The sequence below is a fragment of the Heliangelus exortis genome, chromosome 12, assembly GCF_036169615.1.
Source record: "Heliangelus exortis chromosome 12, bHelExo1.hap1, whole genome shotgun sequence".
In the NCBI taxonomy this organism is placed as follows: domain Eukaryota; kingdom Metazoa; phylum Chordata; class Aves; order Apodiformes; family Trochilidae; genus Heliangelus; species Heliangelus exortis.
This window is the reverse complement of record NC_092433.1, coordinates 6017298-6032780: the sequence shown is the minus strand read 5'-3', so window position 1 is coordinate 6032780 and position 15483 is coordinate 6017298. Positions and strand designations below refer to the sequence as shown.

At 41.1% G+C, this 15483-nt stretch overlaps 1 protein-coding gene across 6 annotated transcripts in view; it reads right to left on the bottom strand.

Moving 5' to 3' along the window:
- The window catches only part of SFMBT1 (Scm like with four mbt domains 1), an 88927-nt gene that overhangs the window by 20010 nt on the left and 53434 nt on the right, over positions 1 to 15483 (bottom strand). For 4 of the 6 annotated variants that reach the window (XM_071755646.1, XM_071755644.1, XM_071755645.1 and 1 more), the window contains 7 exons: positions 15143 to 15312; positions 8747 to 8841; positions 3870 to 4110; positions 3341 to 3429; positions 2206 to 2452; positions 646 to 743; positions 162 to 263 (listed from right to left, as the gene is read on the bottom strand). In XM_071755646.1, coding sequence (XP_071611747.1) covers positions 162 to 263; positions 646 to 743; positions 2206 to 2452; positions 3341 to 3429; positions 3870 to 4110; positions 8747 to 8841; positions 15143 to 15170 — 900 coding nt within the window. In that variant the 5' untranslated portion in view covers positions 15171 to 15312. The remainder of the gene's footprint in view (positions 1 to 161; positions 264 to 645; positions 744 to 2205; positions 2453 to 3340; positions 3430 to 3869; positions 4111 to 8746; positions 8842 to 15142; positions 15313 to 15483) is intronic. The other 2 variants (XM_071755648.1, XM_071755649.1) reach the window with 1 other exon arrangement.

Here is a 15483-nt window from a genome sequence, read left to right as displayed (position 1 = left end):
TACAATCAGCAGTTTGGTTTTTTCCCCCTGGCAGCCTGTCCCCCATACAAAATAAAAACTAGCTCAATATTTTAAGATAATCAATTAATGAGAACGTCCTGAATATTTAAGAAGCAGAAATTGAATTGAATCCTGTCAGAACAAGTTAAGAACTCTGGTACCTTGATAACTGTAGCAGGAGAGATTACAAAAGGAGCCATTGGGTCCACAGCTTCTAACTTCATGCCTTCAGAGAAAGAATGCACTCCAATCACAGGTTTATCCTGGAAAATAAAGTATCAAGAGTTACAAATTAGGTGTCATACATGTTAAACTTTTCAGTGTACTCACAGAATTAGAGAGACCATAGTAACCCTGCATTCCTCTAGAAGGACAGCAACCAGAGGTTGTTCTATAAAAGACCAGAACCAGGAATTTTGCCCACTATGACAAGACATCTGTGATGGGTACACTGTCTAAGTTAACAAGAAATGTATCGTTGTATGATTTTTTTTTTGAGAAAGGAAACAGAATGTAAAAAAACCCACAACAAAGCAGCCTAACAAGTTTCAGTAACAGCTACTGACTTCTCTGAATGATTTCTTAGGAATACAGCATTTTCATTACATTACCTACAGCATTAAACTACACATATTGTGTCTTTACCTTAAAGAGATCTGTAGGAACTGATGACTCCTCTTCCTCCTCTTTCACCTTCTTCAGTATCTCTTGCCAATCTGCCTCACTCTTCAAGGACCTAATGGCTTGAGTAAAAAGAAAAACAGTAAATGACAATCTTCTTTCTTCTTATCCCTCAGAAAACAGAAAATTTCTGCTCCTCCAAGTGGTAAATTAGCATCTGTTCAGCATCTGTGCAAATACATTCCTTCTTAAAAACTTTCTGGTTTCTTACACATTTGGATGAGTTACAAAAAGGGACTGAATTCAAGCAGCAGTATCACCCATATGCTGCCCAGTCTATTAGTTCAGAGAAAAAGGAGGGCACATCAGTACTGAGGAAAAGACAAATCCTACCTGGATAAAGCCAGTCTGTTTTATGTTTAAGCAAGCAGAAAATTCAATAAATGCTCCACAATTCTGTCCCAGTTGCATCAGTTACTCTTTTAGCATCTGTAATTGCAGACCACACATCTCTCTGATAGAAGATGAACTACTTGTACCAGTGCAATCATTCACTAAGGATCCCTGAAGTCAAGCTGGTGAGTGTATCAAAGGCTCTTACATAGATACAAAAAGAAAGCAAGTCTAGTAGCTAACTAGTGTTTTTAAAAGCCAGGATTCATGTGAATAATGCTGCAGAACCCACCCATCTCATTTCTGTCAGCATTCTCAAAATGCTCATTTCACCCAGCATTTCCCTGTTCACAGCACCATCAAAGGCAGTATGCTCACTGATTTTCAATGGAAATGGGTTTGTTTTCCTCAGCATGATTTTGTCTTGCCATAGGGGGAAACTTTAAGAAAAAAAAACCCAAAAACCAACACAACAAAAACAACTCTTCTAAACAACCTAAACCCAACTGATAGCACAGTTTGCCAGAACCTTAGATGTACACCTGCCTGTGCAAAAAGGATAAAGACTCAATATTTTTCAGTTTTATGCCAAGGTTTCTCCTCATCAGGAAACATGTTACACCACTGCTCAGCCCATAAGCAACCCATTTGTAGTTTACATCCCACTTCTTTGATGACTCACCCCAACACACACAGGCCTGGAAACTATGATAATCTGCTCACTCCTCTGCCTCTGCTTCCACACACTCATTCCCTGGTTACCCATTTTTGAGGACATTTTATATCCACATAATTAAGGTCTTGTCTAAAGAGTTGTTATCTCAGTGGACTTGGAGTCCCAGCTGCAAAGGCTTCTGTTGAGCAGTACCTAAAGGAAAAAAATCACTTCCCTTCTGCCCAGGATCCACACCTACTGAAACCAACCATGCATGCAATCCCTTCCTCAGTTTCTCCCTTTCCACAAACAGGTGGAAAGTTTTGGCAGCCAAAACCATTCAGCTACTTTCAAGTGAGTGGGTCAAAGCCTTGTAGGATGGTGTAGTGGTGTTTTCACTTAAACTTCATTAGGCACAACCTTTGTCAGATGACACGCTGACCACATGCATCCAGCAGGCAGACTTAGAGCCCCAGGGCAGCAGAAGTATTCTCTGGCCTCTGATCACCATGGAAATAATGCATGATTTGAAGTACCTAAAGGTGGTTGCAGGCTGTATCCATGTTGAGTTGCCCATCCCACTTGATGAAGGAAAGGGTCCAAGTAGAATATCCATTGGTCAAACTTGTCAGAATCCCCCAGCCCCTCGTATCGCAGTTTCAGTCTCCCACCAACATTGTCCACCACGTTGACCACCCAGGCTTCCAGGGAATCTCGGATGTTTTGCAGCTCCAGTCGGGAGCCTGGTGCAATGAGATCCAGTGGATTTTTCCCTCTGTGAAGCTACAAAAAAGAGGACAAACCATTCTGCTCAACAGAACAAAACGAATCCCACACTTCCCTCCTCTTCATGCACATTCCTTTTGCATAAATAAATTGTGAATACAGAAGTAAAGAAATACATGTCCCTTACTGACACAACAGAAATTATAATGTTTAGAATTGCTGATGTTTGCATCTGAGCTTCTGCACTGCCTGTAGATACAGTCACACGTTTTAGTTAACTCCTCATTTTCAGAAGCTTTATAACTTATTTAGTCAAGGTTTGAAGGGAACATGATTAATCTCTTAAAACTGAGTCACCTAGCATACAAAGATGACTAGACAGAAAAGATAAAAAGATAAAAATGGCATCTTTCAAAAAAATTATATTCTGTACTTTACAGACAGACATTGTTGGGGGCTGTAAATATTCTTTTTTAAAGCGCAGAGGAGGGGATAAAAATTTGGTTCTTCACTAGTAAAGATGCAAGATTTAGGTTAAACAATAGTCTGCCTGTTAGTAAAAAAAATATAAAAATATATTTAAAAAATCATTAAAAGGAGCCAACTGAAGGGGACAACATAAAAGTTATATAAAGAAAGGATTATTTCCTTAAAGTTGTATGAAGAAGACTAACAGGAGGAAGACAGAAACCTTCAAATGTGGTTTAAAAAAAAGTCTTTTGATAGCATTAAAGAACAGCCCAAACCTGCAGGGACAGAAATGTTTCAGGCCAACACTATAAAAATCAAATACTGTAAATAAGAAACGTTAGAGAGTAGAACTTTAAGGACAGCATCATGCTATAATGCTTCCTAAATTTAAAAAAGAATTGAACTAACAATTTTAGCAGGGGTTTCCTTAATGACAAAGGGAAAACCCATGATGCAGCACACTGCAGCACTTACCCCCTCCAGCAGGTTAGCAGGAGCACTGCATGCTCCTTTCAGCACTCGCTGAAGGAATTCCTCCTGGTCAGGTATCTTGTCCTTGATACCTAAGTGAAAAGTGAAGAAGACAGCCATGATTCTTTCCTGACAGTTAAAGATCATTTGGACAAGACATTACCATATTCTTGCACTACTCAACACAGAAGAATTTGCTACATACTCACCCTTAACAAATTAAGAGATGACACAAAGCAACATTAAATCTTTAAAGGAAATGACAAAGCAGTAGAATTTGGTGGGTGATGATTAAGATAACACTAAGCTTCAGTAAAAATGAGACCAATTCTGAAATTAACACCTCTCTGGTAAAAGAGCAGCCTTCTACTTTAAGTTACAGGATTTCAGGAGAACATGGCAGACAACCTCAATTTGTTATCACAGCAATCCCACCTGTGCATCACAGCAATTATGAAGACTATCTCTGGGCTTACAAAGGACAAAAGCAACTTCTGTATGCACTCCCTGCTTCTGCATATGGAGCCAATACCTTCAGGCACTTTGAGAATCTTCTTGTTCTGCTCACACCAGCCGATGGGGTGTAAATCAGCTGTCAGGATGTCACACCAGAAGTCAGCCTTGCGATCTTCCCCGTAACCATCATAGCGCAACAGCAGCAGCTGCCCACAGGTAGTAATGATGGTGGCCACCCAGTAGGTGTTTTGGTCAGACTTGACAGCTACCTCTAGCTTCATACCAGGAGCAAAACCATTCTGCAAACTTGTATCCACCTGAAGAAGAAGACGATCATCACATTTGAGCACCTCCCAGAAACTTAGTGGAACAGGAGGAACAGTTTAGGCATCTTCATTAGCAAAAAAACCCAAGTCAAATGCCTTGAAATCTCTTCAGAAAAACAACCTCATCACTCATTCCAGAGTATCTTCCAACCTTAAATCAATAGCTTGCAACTCTTCTTCCAGTCCTGGACAATACCTCACCCACCACTGAGAAGCTTTCTAACTCTGGGCTCACAAGGACAACTACAAGTCAAACCCAGCAGCACAGCTTTGACTTTATGTGTTACACTCTATCTTGCAACCTCTTTGGACAAAATGCCTGCTTGACCACATATGTGTGCTTTAAGTCACAAGATCTAAACTGGCTCTTCCACCATGCTTGCTTAGGAAGGCATGAATCTGCTCAGACTGCAAAAAAGGATTTTTAATTTCTCTATCCAACATGCTAAATCATTCTGCCTGTAGCATTATTTCATAAATGGCATAGACTATAAACAACATTTCAGTTTGTGAACTCATGCTTTGGCAACAATAAACTGCCAAATACTTTGTATCTGTGGTGGGCAGGTGAGGAATCAGGTATGGAAATGTGAACTAAAAAAGAAAAGGTAAAGTGTGAATTTTCTCATATTCCTAACTAGTCCCAGCTCAAACACTCCTGAAAGAGCAGAAGAACCCTGCTCTGCTCCCACTACACTATGTTACTGAGCTACATTTAATTCCATGGCCTCAGTCTTAACCAATGTGTTGATCCCTCCCCAGCTGAACGTAACCGGTGTTCTCTTTCCTATGTGGTCCCAAGTTCTATTTCCTCATCCAAACAGCTGCAGGAAGGTTTTCAGTCTGATGCAGATGCAGTAGACCTTTTCTGGGTTATTTATTACCAGTTTCACGCTGATGGTTCAGTGACTGCCACAGCTATTACAGTCTCATCAGCCAGCACATACTGGTTTGCTAAAAATAAAACTAAGAGAACTACATCAGAAAGAAAAGCATATGCCTCTGTTAACTGTTCACATCCCTTAGCTTAGTACCCTTCCCTGAAAGAAAACCTTATTAAGAACAAAATCAGCAGGACCCAAAAACTCTGGATGTTTTGGAGAGATATTACAGAGGTCACCTCTCCAAAGAGACAGCTGCCTTGCTAAAGAGATTCTACTAAAGGCTTCACATTCTGATTCCTGAAAGAAAAGCCATGAGCTGGACACAAAGTCTGAGGAATGGGAAAATTACAACTCCCTATGCCCAAACTTTCAGCAAAGCCTCCTGGTGGAGGAAGCTGCATTTAGGGAAATCAAAAGCAACAGATGGAGCTTTCCCCGAAGTCAGGTGCGTTTTTCAAACCCTGTCATTTACGTTCCCCGGTGGTTTCGGCAGAGACCAAGAAGTGAGCACCCTCTCCTGGCAGCCGGGCAAGACGACAGCGCTGAGCGTTTGGAAGCAGGGCCACTCGGTTTCTCCAGCCCGGAGCCCTGAGCAGACCGACAAAAAGGACCCCCCAACCCCTCCTTCTCATAAAACACTATCCCTTCTTCTGTGCCGGACCCGGGGATCCCATTCAGCTCAGATAATGATAAAAAAATGGTGAAAAAGTATTCAGAGCACGCAAGAGTGCAGAGCTGACACGTGTTCAGATGAAGCTGAACACCAACTTATTTCTCACCCAAGTTTACACACATAGATGAGTTGCAGAGAGGAATTTTAAAAGAGCATTTAACAGTCCTAGGTGTATTTAGACTTAGTGTGGGATGACACCACTGGCATCCAGTGCAGCTCCTGGGTTTTGTAAGCTCTTTTTCCTCCTAGATTGCAGGCAGAACAGTCACTTGGATCTTAATATTGTTCAATTTTTAAAATGCAAACAAATTAAACATAGAACATGCTTAGTTTAAGGAAGCAGCTTACATTTTCCAGTGTATCTTGCTCTGAGTAAGAGCAGGGCTTTCAAAATTAAAATAAGCGTACAAATATGATCGTCTTAAGTCCACCCTCCCATCAGAAAGTCTACTTCTTGGCTAACATGAGCTGTGTAATTATGGACTACATTTTCTTAACCTGATCATGTACTCTCCCAGAATGTGGGTTAGGTATTTCTCACCCATTGCTTACAGTGGAAGGCTGGTAACAGTCTCAATACTGCAACATTTAAAAAGAATCAAACAAAAACCTTAAGCTTCCATTTAAAATTTATTTATATTAATTAATCTATTTATTTATTATTAATTAATCTATTTATTTATACATGCCCACTTGCTCTTTTGCAATACTACTCTTCAGCTTGTTTTCCCCTCTCTGTTTTTTTGAAAGTACAAATGTAGTTTTGTCTTAGCTTTCCTGATGGTAGATTATAAAAATAAACCATTCTTCAAGTCAAGAACTGGCACCAGACTGATTCTGCTGGAAGGACCACCAGTTGCTAGCACAGAGCCATCAGTGCCTGTATGCTCTCCTCAGCCTGGAATCACACATTGGTTTTTTTTAGGGCTTTGTCACAGAGACAGACTGTCACTCTCCACTGGGAGGCACTGAGGTTCTCCTCTGCCTTTTCCAAACCATTACCTTAATGGTCAGCAGAAAGGCAAAGCACCCGACCTTGCCCATTGAATTTCTATTAGCATCAAGATCTAGGTGATATGATGTTGCTGTAAATATGCTCTTCTCAATGCTTGTCAATTCAATGTCACCATTAACTTTCCAAATTTTTATGGAAAGTTTATTACAGAGAACATCAAAATTGGCCTTTAGACAAATTTTAAGGGAATTCTGCTAGCAAACACCTGAAGGTTCCCCTCCCAAACTTGCTAGAATCTATTCTCAAGCTTCCTCATGATTCCAGGCACCGTGCTCCAAGCACCCTGAGTCCTCCACTCAGCTCCCCAAGCATATCAGGGTGTGAAAGGTGGCCAGCCAGGCTCCCTGGGCACAGCCTGCACCCAATGCAGCAGGGAAGGGCCTGGCTATGCCCACACCTGCTCACTAAAGTGCTCTTCACAACAGTGTTACTTTCACCAGCAAAACTGCACCGTGTTCTGCACATGCAGGGAATAATAACAATACAAACTGTGGATTTTTCTTTAAGCCTAACTGTATTTTTCCTGATCGTGGCCACAGCAATCAGGCCTCTGGTTTGACACAGCTGAACTGGCACAGAGCACAGCGCAGGGGCAACAAAGGCATTCAGAGCACGTCTCCTGCTCACTAATAAAATAGGGCTGCACCCTCAGCTCTGCTGGGCACTGCTGCAAAAGCTGGCATGCCAAGTAGTTTGTATAATGCCTGAGCTATGGCAGCAAGCTTCTTCAGCAGAGATCACATAAGGCAAACCAGAGGAGAGGAGCAGACAGATTGCCCCTCATGCTACCGCCCAATGCCGATTCCAAACTGCAGCATGGGCTGCATGGACACCTCCACTCTGAGTAAGCTCTTGCTAGAGTCTTGCACACCAAGGAAAAATAAAGCAAGCACTGGCCTCTCCCTTTTAGAAATGAGATACATGAATGTTTATTCTGAACAAAAAGCTCACAATTACACCTCAGTGTAACTGTAAAGTGGAAGAGCTTCTGTGAAGTCTACATTTATTGTGTGCATCTCTACTACTCACAATTGCCATATTTTAACAATATTCTTTAATATTTTCTGCTTCAGTAGGTTACCTTTGGACTTAAAATGCTTTGTGATCCTTCTATGAACAGATCTGTTTGTTTTCCTGTTGATTTAAGTCTCCATCACTCAAAGTGGTGACATAGAACCTAGAAGCCTGAGTGCCAGAGAGTGCTTCCTAAGTAATGTGCCACACCACCCTCATTGCCATGGTATAACACTAACTCACTAACTCATGGCATAACACTCAGTCTGTCTTTGAAAGACTTTTAAATAGTAACTGTAATAAAGAATTGGATAAGCTACCCTGGAAGGAGTTTCAATTGCTGGAAGAGATCCAAAGAGTTTGGAAAGCAGCTCCTTACAGCTCACCTTCACTGATGTCCCAGTACAAGAAGCCAGACTTCACATTCAGATCTCACCCAATGGGACAGTGCACTCCAGGATTTTCCCAACAAACATTTCATTAAAGATATCCAAGGGCAAAGACAAGGACTTATCAAGACTTCATCCTACCCATTAAGCCTGTGATCAGCAATTATCCTAATCAGTTTTCTAACTACTACAGTCAAGTGTTTGGCAGACCTATTATTTTCTCCCTGGCCTCCTTGAGAGCTACCATTAAAACCTTACTTGACAGCACATTTGAATTCTGCAATTTGAGAACTATGGCACCAACTTTCTAAAGCTATCTCCTCCATAGCAATTGCTAGTAGAAAAAGATGAGAGAAACTAGCTAGTTTGGGGCTTTTAAAGGCAAATAAAGCTTATCTTCTGGTGCAGAAAAGAGTAGGAGTCCCTTAATTTTCAGCAAATGGAGATGGGATTACCCTGTGCTATGTGCAGAGAGAAAGATAAGAAATAGTAATAAAAAGGTGAAATTCCTCATTTCTCATTACTCTTAGAAATATTATCCTAGTTAGTCCTACAGATCTGACAGCATCAGCTCATCCAGAGAAACCTTAAACATTCAGTACAGCAAAAAAACAATGCAGGAAGTGGTAAGAAAACACACTCCCTTACTCACATGTTTAAAAGATCCATGGGGGGCTGCAGTTGCTCCTGTGTCTTCTAGATACTCATCCCAATTGAATTCCATTTCTTCCACACTGGAACCAGCATCTGGAAGAGAAGTCAAACACCTTCTGTCTAACAGCCTGTTTTAGGCCACGAAGACCTTCAGCAAAACCCATTTCAATTCCAGATGTCTGAACAGACAAATGGGCAATGGACTTCAGTTAAGCATTTACACAGACAACAGTATTTAACTTTTCTTTGTATGTGAAAGGCCCTTTAGGTTGTGTTTGGTCTGAAAAATAGTGAGATATTGAGGACTTTGTTAAGCACAAATTGTCTACAATTCGTGAGAGGAGAACATAGGCAGAAGAGTTCCACATCTGTATCAACAAATTGACTCAAAACTCTGGGCATTCTGGACCATCAGTATATTAAATTAAAAACCATCCAGGAAACAATACTGACCGTAAGAGGTTTGAAAAGAAAGTAAAACAAAAATTGAAATATTACTACTGTCTCTTCAAGCTAGATAGTAATTAGTTACTATAAAACACTGAAGCACAGAGAGGTATTCAGGGTAGCTCTAAGGAAACCAGTTTGAACAACTGAAATCAAGAAACTCAAAGGATCATTTTAAAACATAAGGTGTAACAGCTTCTTTAGACAAAGTATACTTCAGTTTTGGATGCATATAAACAAAAAATGTGCTAAAACTGCTCAAGCCACAGTTCAAAAGTCACTCAGGAGGTGCAGGATGCAATCAGCTGTAGTGAGCCACGTCACCAGATTCTCTGTTACTATTATCAATCCTGTCTGCCCTCCCCAAACTCCCCATCAGCTCTTGGGTCACTTTCCTGCTCCCCTCCTATTCCCGATTTCTCCAACATGTAACCCATTCTGCTGAAAAGACCCCACAATCAACACAGGCTGGATTTCAGGCCCTCTATTTAGTTCACCACTCAGCCACATTAGTTCTTCCCTGCAGGCAGAGCTGGGGTGAGCAGGCAGGGTCCCACCTCATGGAAGCAGCATTTTTAATCTCAGCACACAAGCAGCACTTCAGGTCCAGCAGCAAAAGTGACAGTAGAGACACAACCTAGAAGCAAAGCTTTTCATTTTCACTTTTAGATTGACTCTACCACCTTCACCAGACTTGTTTTTATGAATGAACGTGAGAGATTTCCATCTCTCAGGACCAGGAAACCTGATAGCTTGTTTATATCTGAAACCAGAAATCTCTGTCTCTCACCAGCACGGGGAGAGCTCAGCAGCTGTTACAGGGACACCAACATTTCCTGCACACTCAGCATTTTTCAGGACAGGTGGGAACTGTTATTTCAAAGAGTAGTAGTTTGAGTAGGAAACACTATGTGTCAAAAAAAGAGAAAAGAAATGCTATTACATGCCCTTATCAGCCCCGTGGACATGCTGACAACTTGCTAAGTATGCTCCACAGCAGTCCTCAGGCCTCGGATAGAGAGGGGCAAATATTTGCCTAGAATTCTGAGCTACTTTAAATCCTTTAAAAACCCAGCAAGTCCCGAGTGTAAAGTAGGTTCATTTTCTTTTCAAACTGATTGTTAAACTCATCTTCAACTTTCCATTGTAATTCAGGAATTATAATTTCCCGAACTTCAGAAATGTATATTCAGTTAGCTTTTGTTTGCTGGTGATGATATCTGTTTTAAAGACAGCTCTTATCTCTCCCTAACTCCATTTCATTTTAGAATTTTTAAGCAACCCCAGTTGGTTATATTGGCCCTTCATCAGTTTCAGAGCTCAAAAAATTCAGACCTTGAACTGAATAAAACCATCGCTTTTAGGGGATAATTTTTAACTTACCAAAGAAATAACCTGGAGAAGGACTGAAGCAAGTAATTGTATTTTTAAATTTTTTTCATGGAGTAAAGAGGCTCAGTCACAGACCACAGCTGTTTGCAAATGAGAGGGAAACTGATCAAAGCTTTGGCTGCAAGTCATTCTATGAAAAATATAATTCCATTGCAAAAATGTTGTTGAAACAGATTAAGACTCCTTAACACATTAAAACAGCATTTTACTTTTATATAACCACAAAAATGCTTAAGCACACAGCTGCAGAACGGAGGTGGAAAGAAGCATCAGCCTGAACGCAACATCTATCGTCAGTCACAAGAGCAAACTTCTCTCTGTTTTTAATCCCAGGCAGGGAAAGCCAACTCATCCTTTCCCACCGGAAAGCACCCGGCTGCTCCAGAACAGCAACAACCCCACTTCCCTCCAACTCCAAAAGACACTTTGTGTGTAAAAAGCACAGCTTGCAATGCCTCACGCCTTCCTGTTTGAAAGGAAACATAAAGCAACCTGACTGCTCCGCGATTTTTAACAACTTTGAAAGCCAAGGAGCTCGACCTGGGAATACTACAGGGATCATGAGGCTTTCCAGCCCTGCTCTTCACCAAGCCCCTGGCAGCACCAAGTCTTCAATAACATGTTATCATCAGATAACTGTCTGAGGGGCAGTTAAGCTCCTTAAATGAGGCACAGGTCACTTAACACACTGAAAGGGTCAATTAGTAACTTCTGTTGCCACTTAATTGCTACAAGGAGCTCCTGAGAAAGTCAGTTTGCATGCTGCTCCAGCTCCCCTTTTGCCTTTAACTATGGTTAAAATCAGTTCCCAACTGGATCAGTTACCACGGGTCCTTTGTTATTCCACTAATCCATGGTCTCTGCAGCCCGTATGCTTTAATATCTAAAAGAGCTGTTTCCTTCCAGGTCAGTGCTGCGGTGAGAGCAGGGCTCAGACAGCTTTGTACTGTACAGTGCCTAAACCTCCAGCACACCCAGAAGCTCTCCTGCTATTCATTTTTCGTAGGAAAAAAAAAAAAAAGAAATCCACAAATTGCTGTCCAACACTCATTGCAAATTCAGTGCGACTCCTGCTTTATTGCACGGAGTTCCGTTGAGCCAGAAGGAGTTTTTTTTAAAACTTATTTTAAAAAGCACCCAAAACCTACAGTTCCTCTCATTCCGAAGAGTTGGGCTCAGCTTGCACTTGCACTTCACTAAGGTTTTACAACTAAACGAGACAAGGTGATTAGCCTCACACTTCACCCAGTGGGTGCAGAGCTGGGGAGCTCAGGTGCTTTCTTTTCCTCCAGGGGCTGACAGAGCCCCAGGCTGTGCTGAGCTACAGGATTGAACAAATGTATTCGCTGCTTCTCATCCCCAGCCCTCCCACAGCACTCCGGTTACTTCGCACAGCATTTACAGAATCAGAGCTTTTTAATCGTGGGAGATGTTATAGAACTACACAAACTATGAAGAATCTCAAAAAAAAAATCCTCTTATTTTTTAACACCCGAATGCAGAAACAGCCCAGAAGTGTGGTCAAGGATCTTCGTTCTAGTGGGGCTCACACTAGCTAAAAATCTTTGAGAGTCAGAATCCAGTCACTTTTCTGGTTTTATTGGCAGGACAGTAGCAGCAGAGCAGGCTGTGTTTAAACCAAACCTTTGATCCGGTCTGTTGGCACTTTTTGCAAGACCCTATTGCACAGCAGCATCCTCATGGGTTCACAGATCCTGGGATACAGAGAAGCCCAGTTTAATGAAGCCAGATTCCTGAGGGACCAGATGTCTGTATTAAGTGTTCTGAACAGTCTGACTTCAAACTGCTCCATAAAACCTCAGATACTTACACCAGAAATTCTCGCTTCTGTGAGAAAACTTGCAAATTAATATGACAGATGACAACACACAAAACTGTATTTAATCCATTTAATCCTAAAGCATAATTTACTAATCTAACACTGCATGGGTGAACAAAAATGTATGTTCTCTCCTTTTTCTCATATCCTTAACTGCTACAAGTCCTAAATTAATTCAGCTTTCCTACTAGATGCTGACATATTTTTCTGTATTAGACAGGATGACTGAGCCACACTAGCTCAGTGGCAAAGCACAACTTTGGGAAAGGCAGGGAAAGAAACCAGATGTGATTCTCACCCCTGTGGCCTCTCCATACAACCAGTTTTTGTAAAGCTTTCAACTCAAGCTAATATTTTCTCAAGTAAAATTTGAGAAGTGTCCCACAGAGGTTCTGTGGAGAATGCTTATCTATTCTGGAGCTGAGAAAATTGTAAGAATATTAGAAGTTTCCTAAGTTGCTTCCCATTTACCACTATTTCTACATGCGTTATTTTGAATGCTAACTCTTCCTTTCTTATTTTTACCACTAATTATGTCCTACTGCTCTCTGATACACACAGGAAGAGAAATAATACTGAATTGTACCATTTGGACACAAGACAATAGTGAAATATTAGGGACATCAGCCCTTTAAAAATACCTGGAATGGAAACAGTTGACACCAGACTATTTTGATCTTTGGAATCAAGTTAAATCCTCACTGCAAATAATTTTCATGCACCTTTAATGTGATTTAGCTGAAGATTGTCATATTGGACATTTAACTACATCATACCAAAATCTGCAAGACCTTAATTTAAGGCCAACCTAAAGGTTTGTCACCCTGAGACTTAGATAGAGTTCAATCTGATTTTCATAGCAGTTAATCTTTTCTATCTATACCAGCTGCAAGGTCATGAATAAATAAAGACAGGTTGGGATTTCAGCAGCTGATAAAGCCTGTGACAAGAATAAAAGTTGTCTTTTCTCCTCATAGTGCAGGAGAGCATCACAAGCAACAACCTTGACCACTGTCTGGGCTCCTGCAGGCAGAGAGCAGCTATCTAAAAACCAGAAAAACAGAGGGTAATCTCCAAAACCTGCTAGAAATCAAGTGGAAAAAAAATTACACGAGTCAAAGAATATGAAGGGAATGTTCCAGTAGTGGTTGGGACTGGTGTATCTCAAAGCACTTCATGGAACAGTATTAGAGGGCACAAGAAAACCAATGTGCTTATGCCTACATGGGTAACATTTGCTGGAAACCACACTCAAACTCAGCAAGTAAAACTCTCTTCACTTACGGTTTTACCTTTCACAGCCATCTGAACTCAAACCAGGCATAAAAAGGATGCTCAGGAAAACAGGTGTGGAACAATTTCTAGACCGTATCAAACCCTTCTCAGCTATTCCCAGAGAGCATAGAAAGGACTGTGGGACCTCTGGTACTTTTTGAGGAAGCTGGAAAAATGTCAACACAGGTTTTAGTACAGAGGGAGGTGCTATTATCCTGTGAACACCCCATGGCTGACCATGTAGACATCTCTTTACTGTTCTTCTCCCTTTCTTACACTATGTGACAGAAGTTAGCAGTTTCCACTAGCAAAGGAAATGCTATTTACAAATGTCTGGAGACATTCTGCTTGTGCATGCTGCTTTTCCTTGCTTTTTTAAAGGTGTAAGGTTGACAACAACCCGATTGGCTATAATTAATAATTTAAAAAGCATATTTCAGCAACATAGAGCAGATGATAGTATTCAGCTCAAAGCACTGCAGATTCAAATCACATTTAACATTTCTTCAGTAACACTGACATCAATTAGACTTCCACAAAGTAAAGGCACAGAAACTACAAATAATAAACTGTCCTCTGAAAAGAGCAGCTTGTTGGACAGTACCACAGGAATGTAATACTCAGACAAAGTTCCAATCCAATTGTTTACACTGGTAACTACAAATTAAAACTTGCTTTCTATTAATTGTATCAGCACTATAAGTAGGGCCCTCCTCTAGGAAAAGAATGAAACTATGGCAGGTAAGTTATAAAAATGGATGGTCCCTACCCCAGCTAAGAGTGCACAATCCCATAATTGTTTCAGAAAGCTGAACAATCCCCCCAGCCTGGTGTTTCAAGGTGAACCAAAACCTGAGCTAGTTTATCATAATATACCACTCTGCAGCAGATTAGGAGTGGATATCCTAAGCCTATCAAGGCAGGCACACCAAGGTGCAAGAGAAAAACAAGACAGATTACAATGGCAGCAAACAACTTCAGTTATATGACTTTTTAAACCAGCAGTACAACCTTGTCAAAACATTAAGAACAAGACGAACACAAGGACAGAACAAAATGACATGAACCACTTTGACAGACAAATGCTTTAAAACAGGGGCATTAAAAGCCACTGGGCTTTTCCCAGGCCCATCTCTCCAGCAGTATCATGAAGAGGAAAGACACAGCTTCCTAAGAACCCAATTACTAAGGAAGGTGAGATTTTGTTCTCCTTTAAGCCAATGATATACCCTGCTTTGAAACCGAGCAATAAAAAAAAGAGCGATAAAAAAAATGAGCCTTGTAGCCAGAATTTAACCCACACTCACTGAAATTTGAGTTTATCCCAGTATACAGCACACAGCATCAGACACATGCACTATCAAGCATCCACTGTGCTCATCTTGATTCTTGCCAAGTTTTTTGAGACCCATTAGCCAGGGAGCTCAGCCAGACCATTACCTGCATCATACTGCTGTTCTCCATTCATCTCCACAGCAGCCCAGTGGGTACTCTGAGCAGCCAGAAGCAGGGGACCCCGGGGCTGTCACAGTTTGGTGGTCATGAGTTGCCTCCAGCCTTCAATTCTGCTGGCAGCCAGGACATTCAAGAAGGGATCCTGAAAAAAAAACCTGAAAGGAACAACTGATAAGAAAACCTTTATCAGATGTTAACAACTTCTAAGGTACATTAAACACATTATTCCAGCAATAAGCCAAAAACCTTAAAGGAAACAAACTCCCTATTTATGCATATCTATGCATATTTAACTATTCCACAACCCTCATCTGCAGAACAAACTG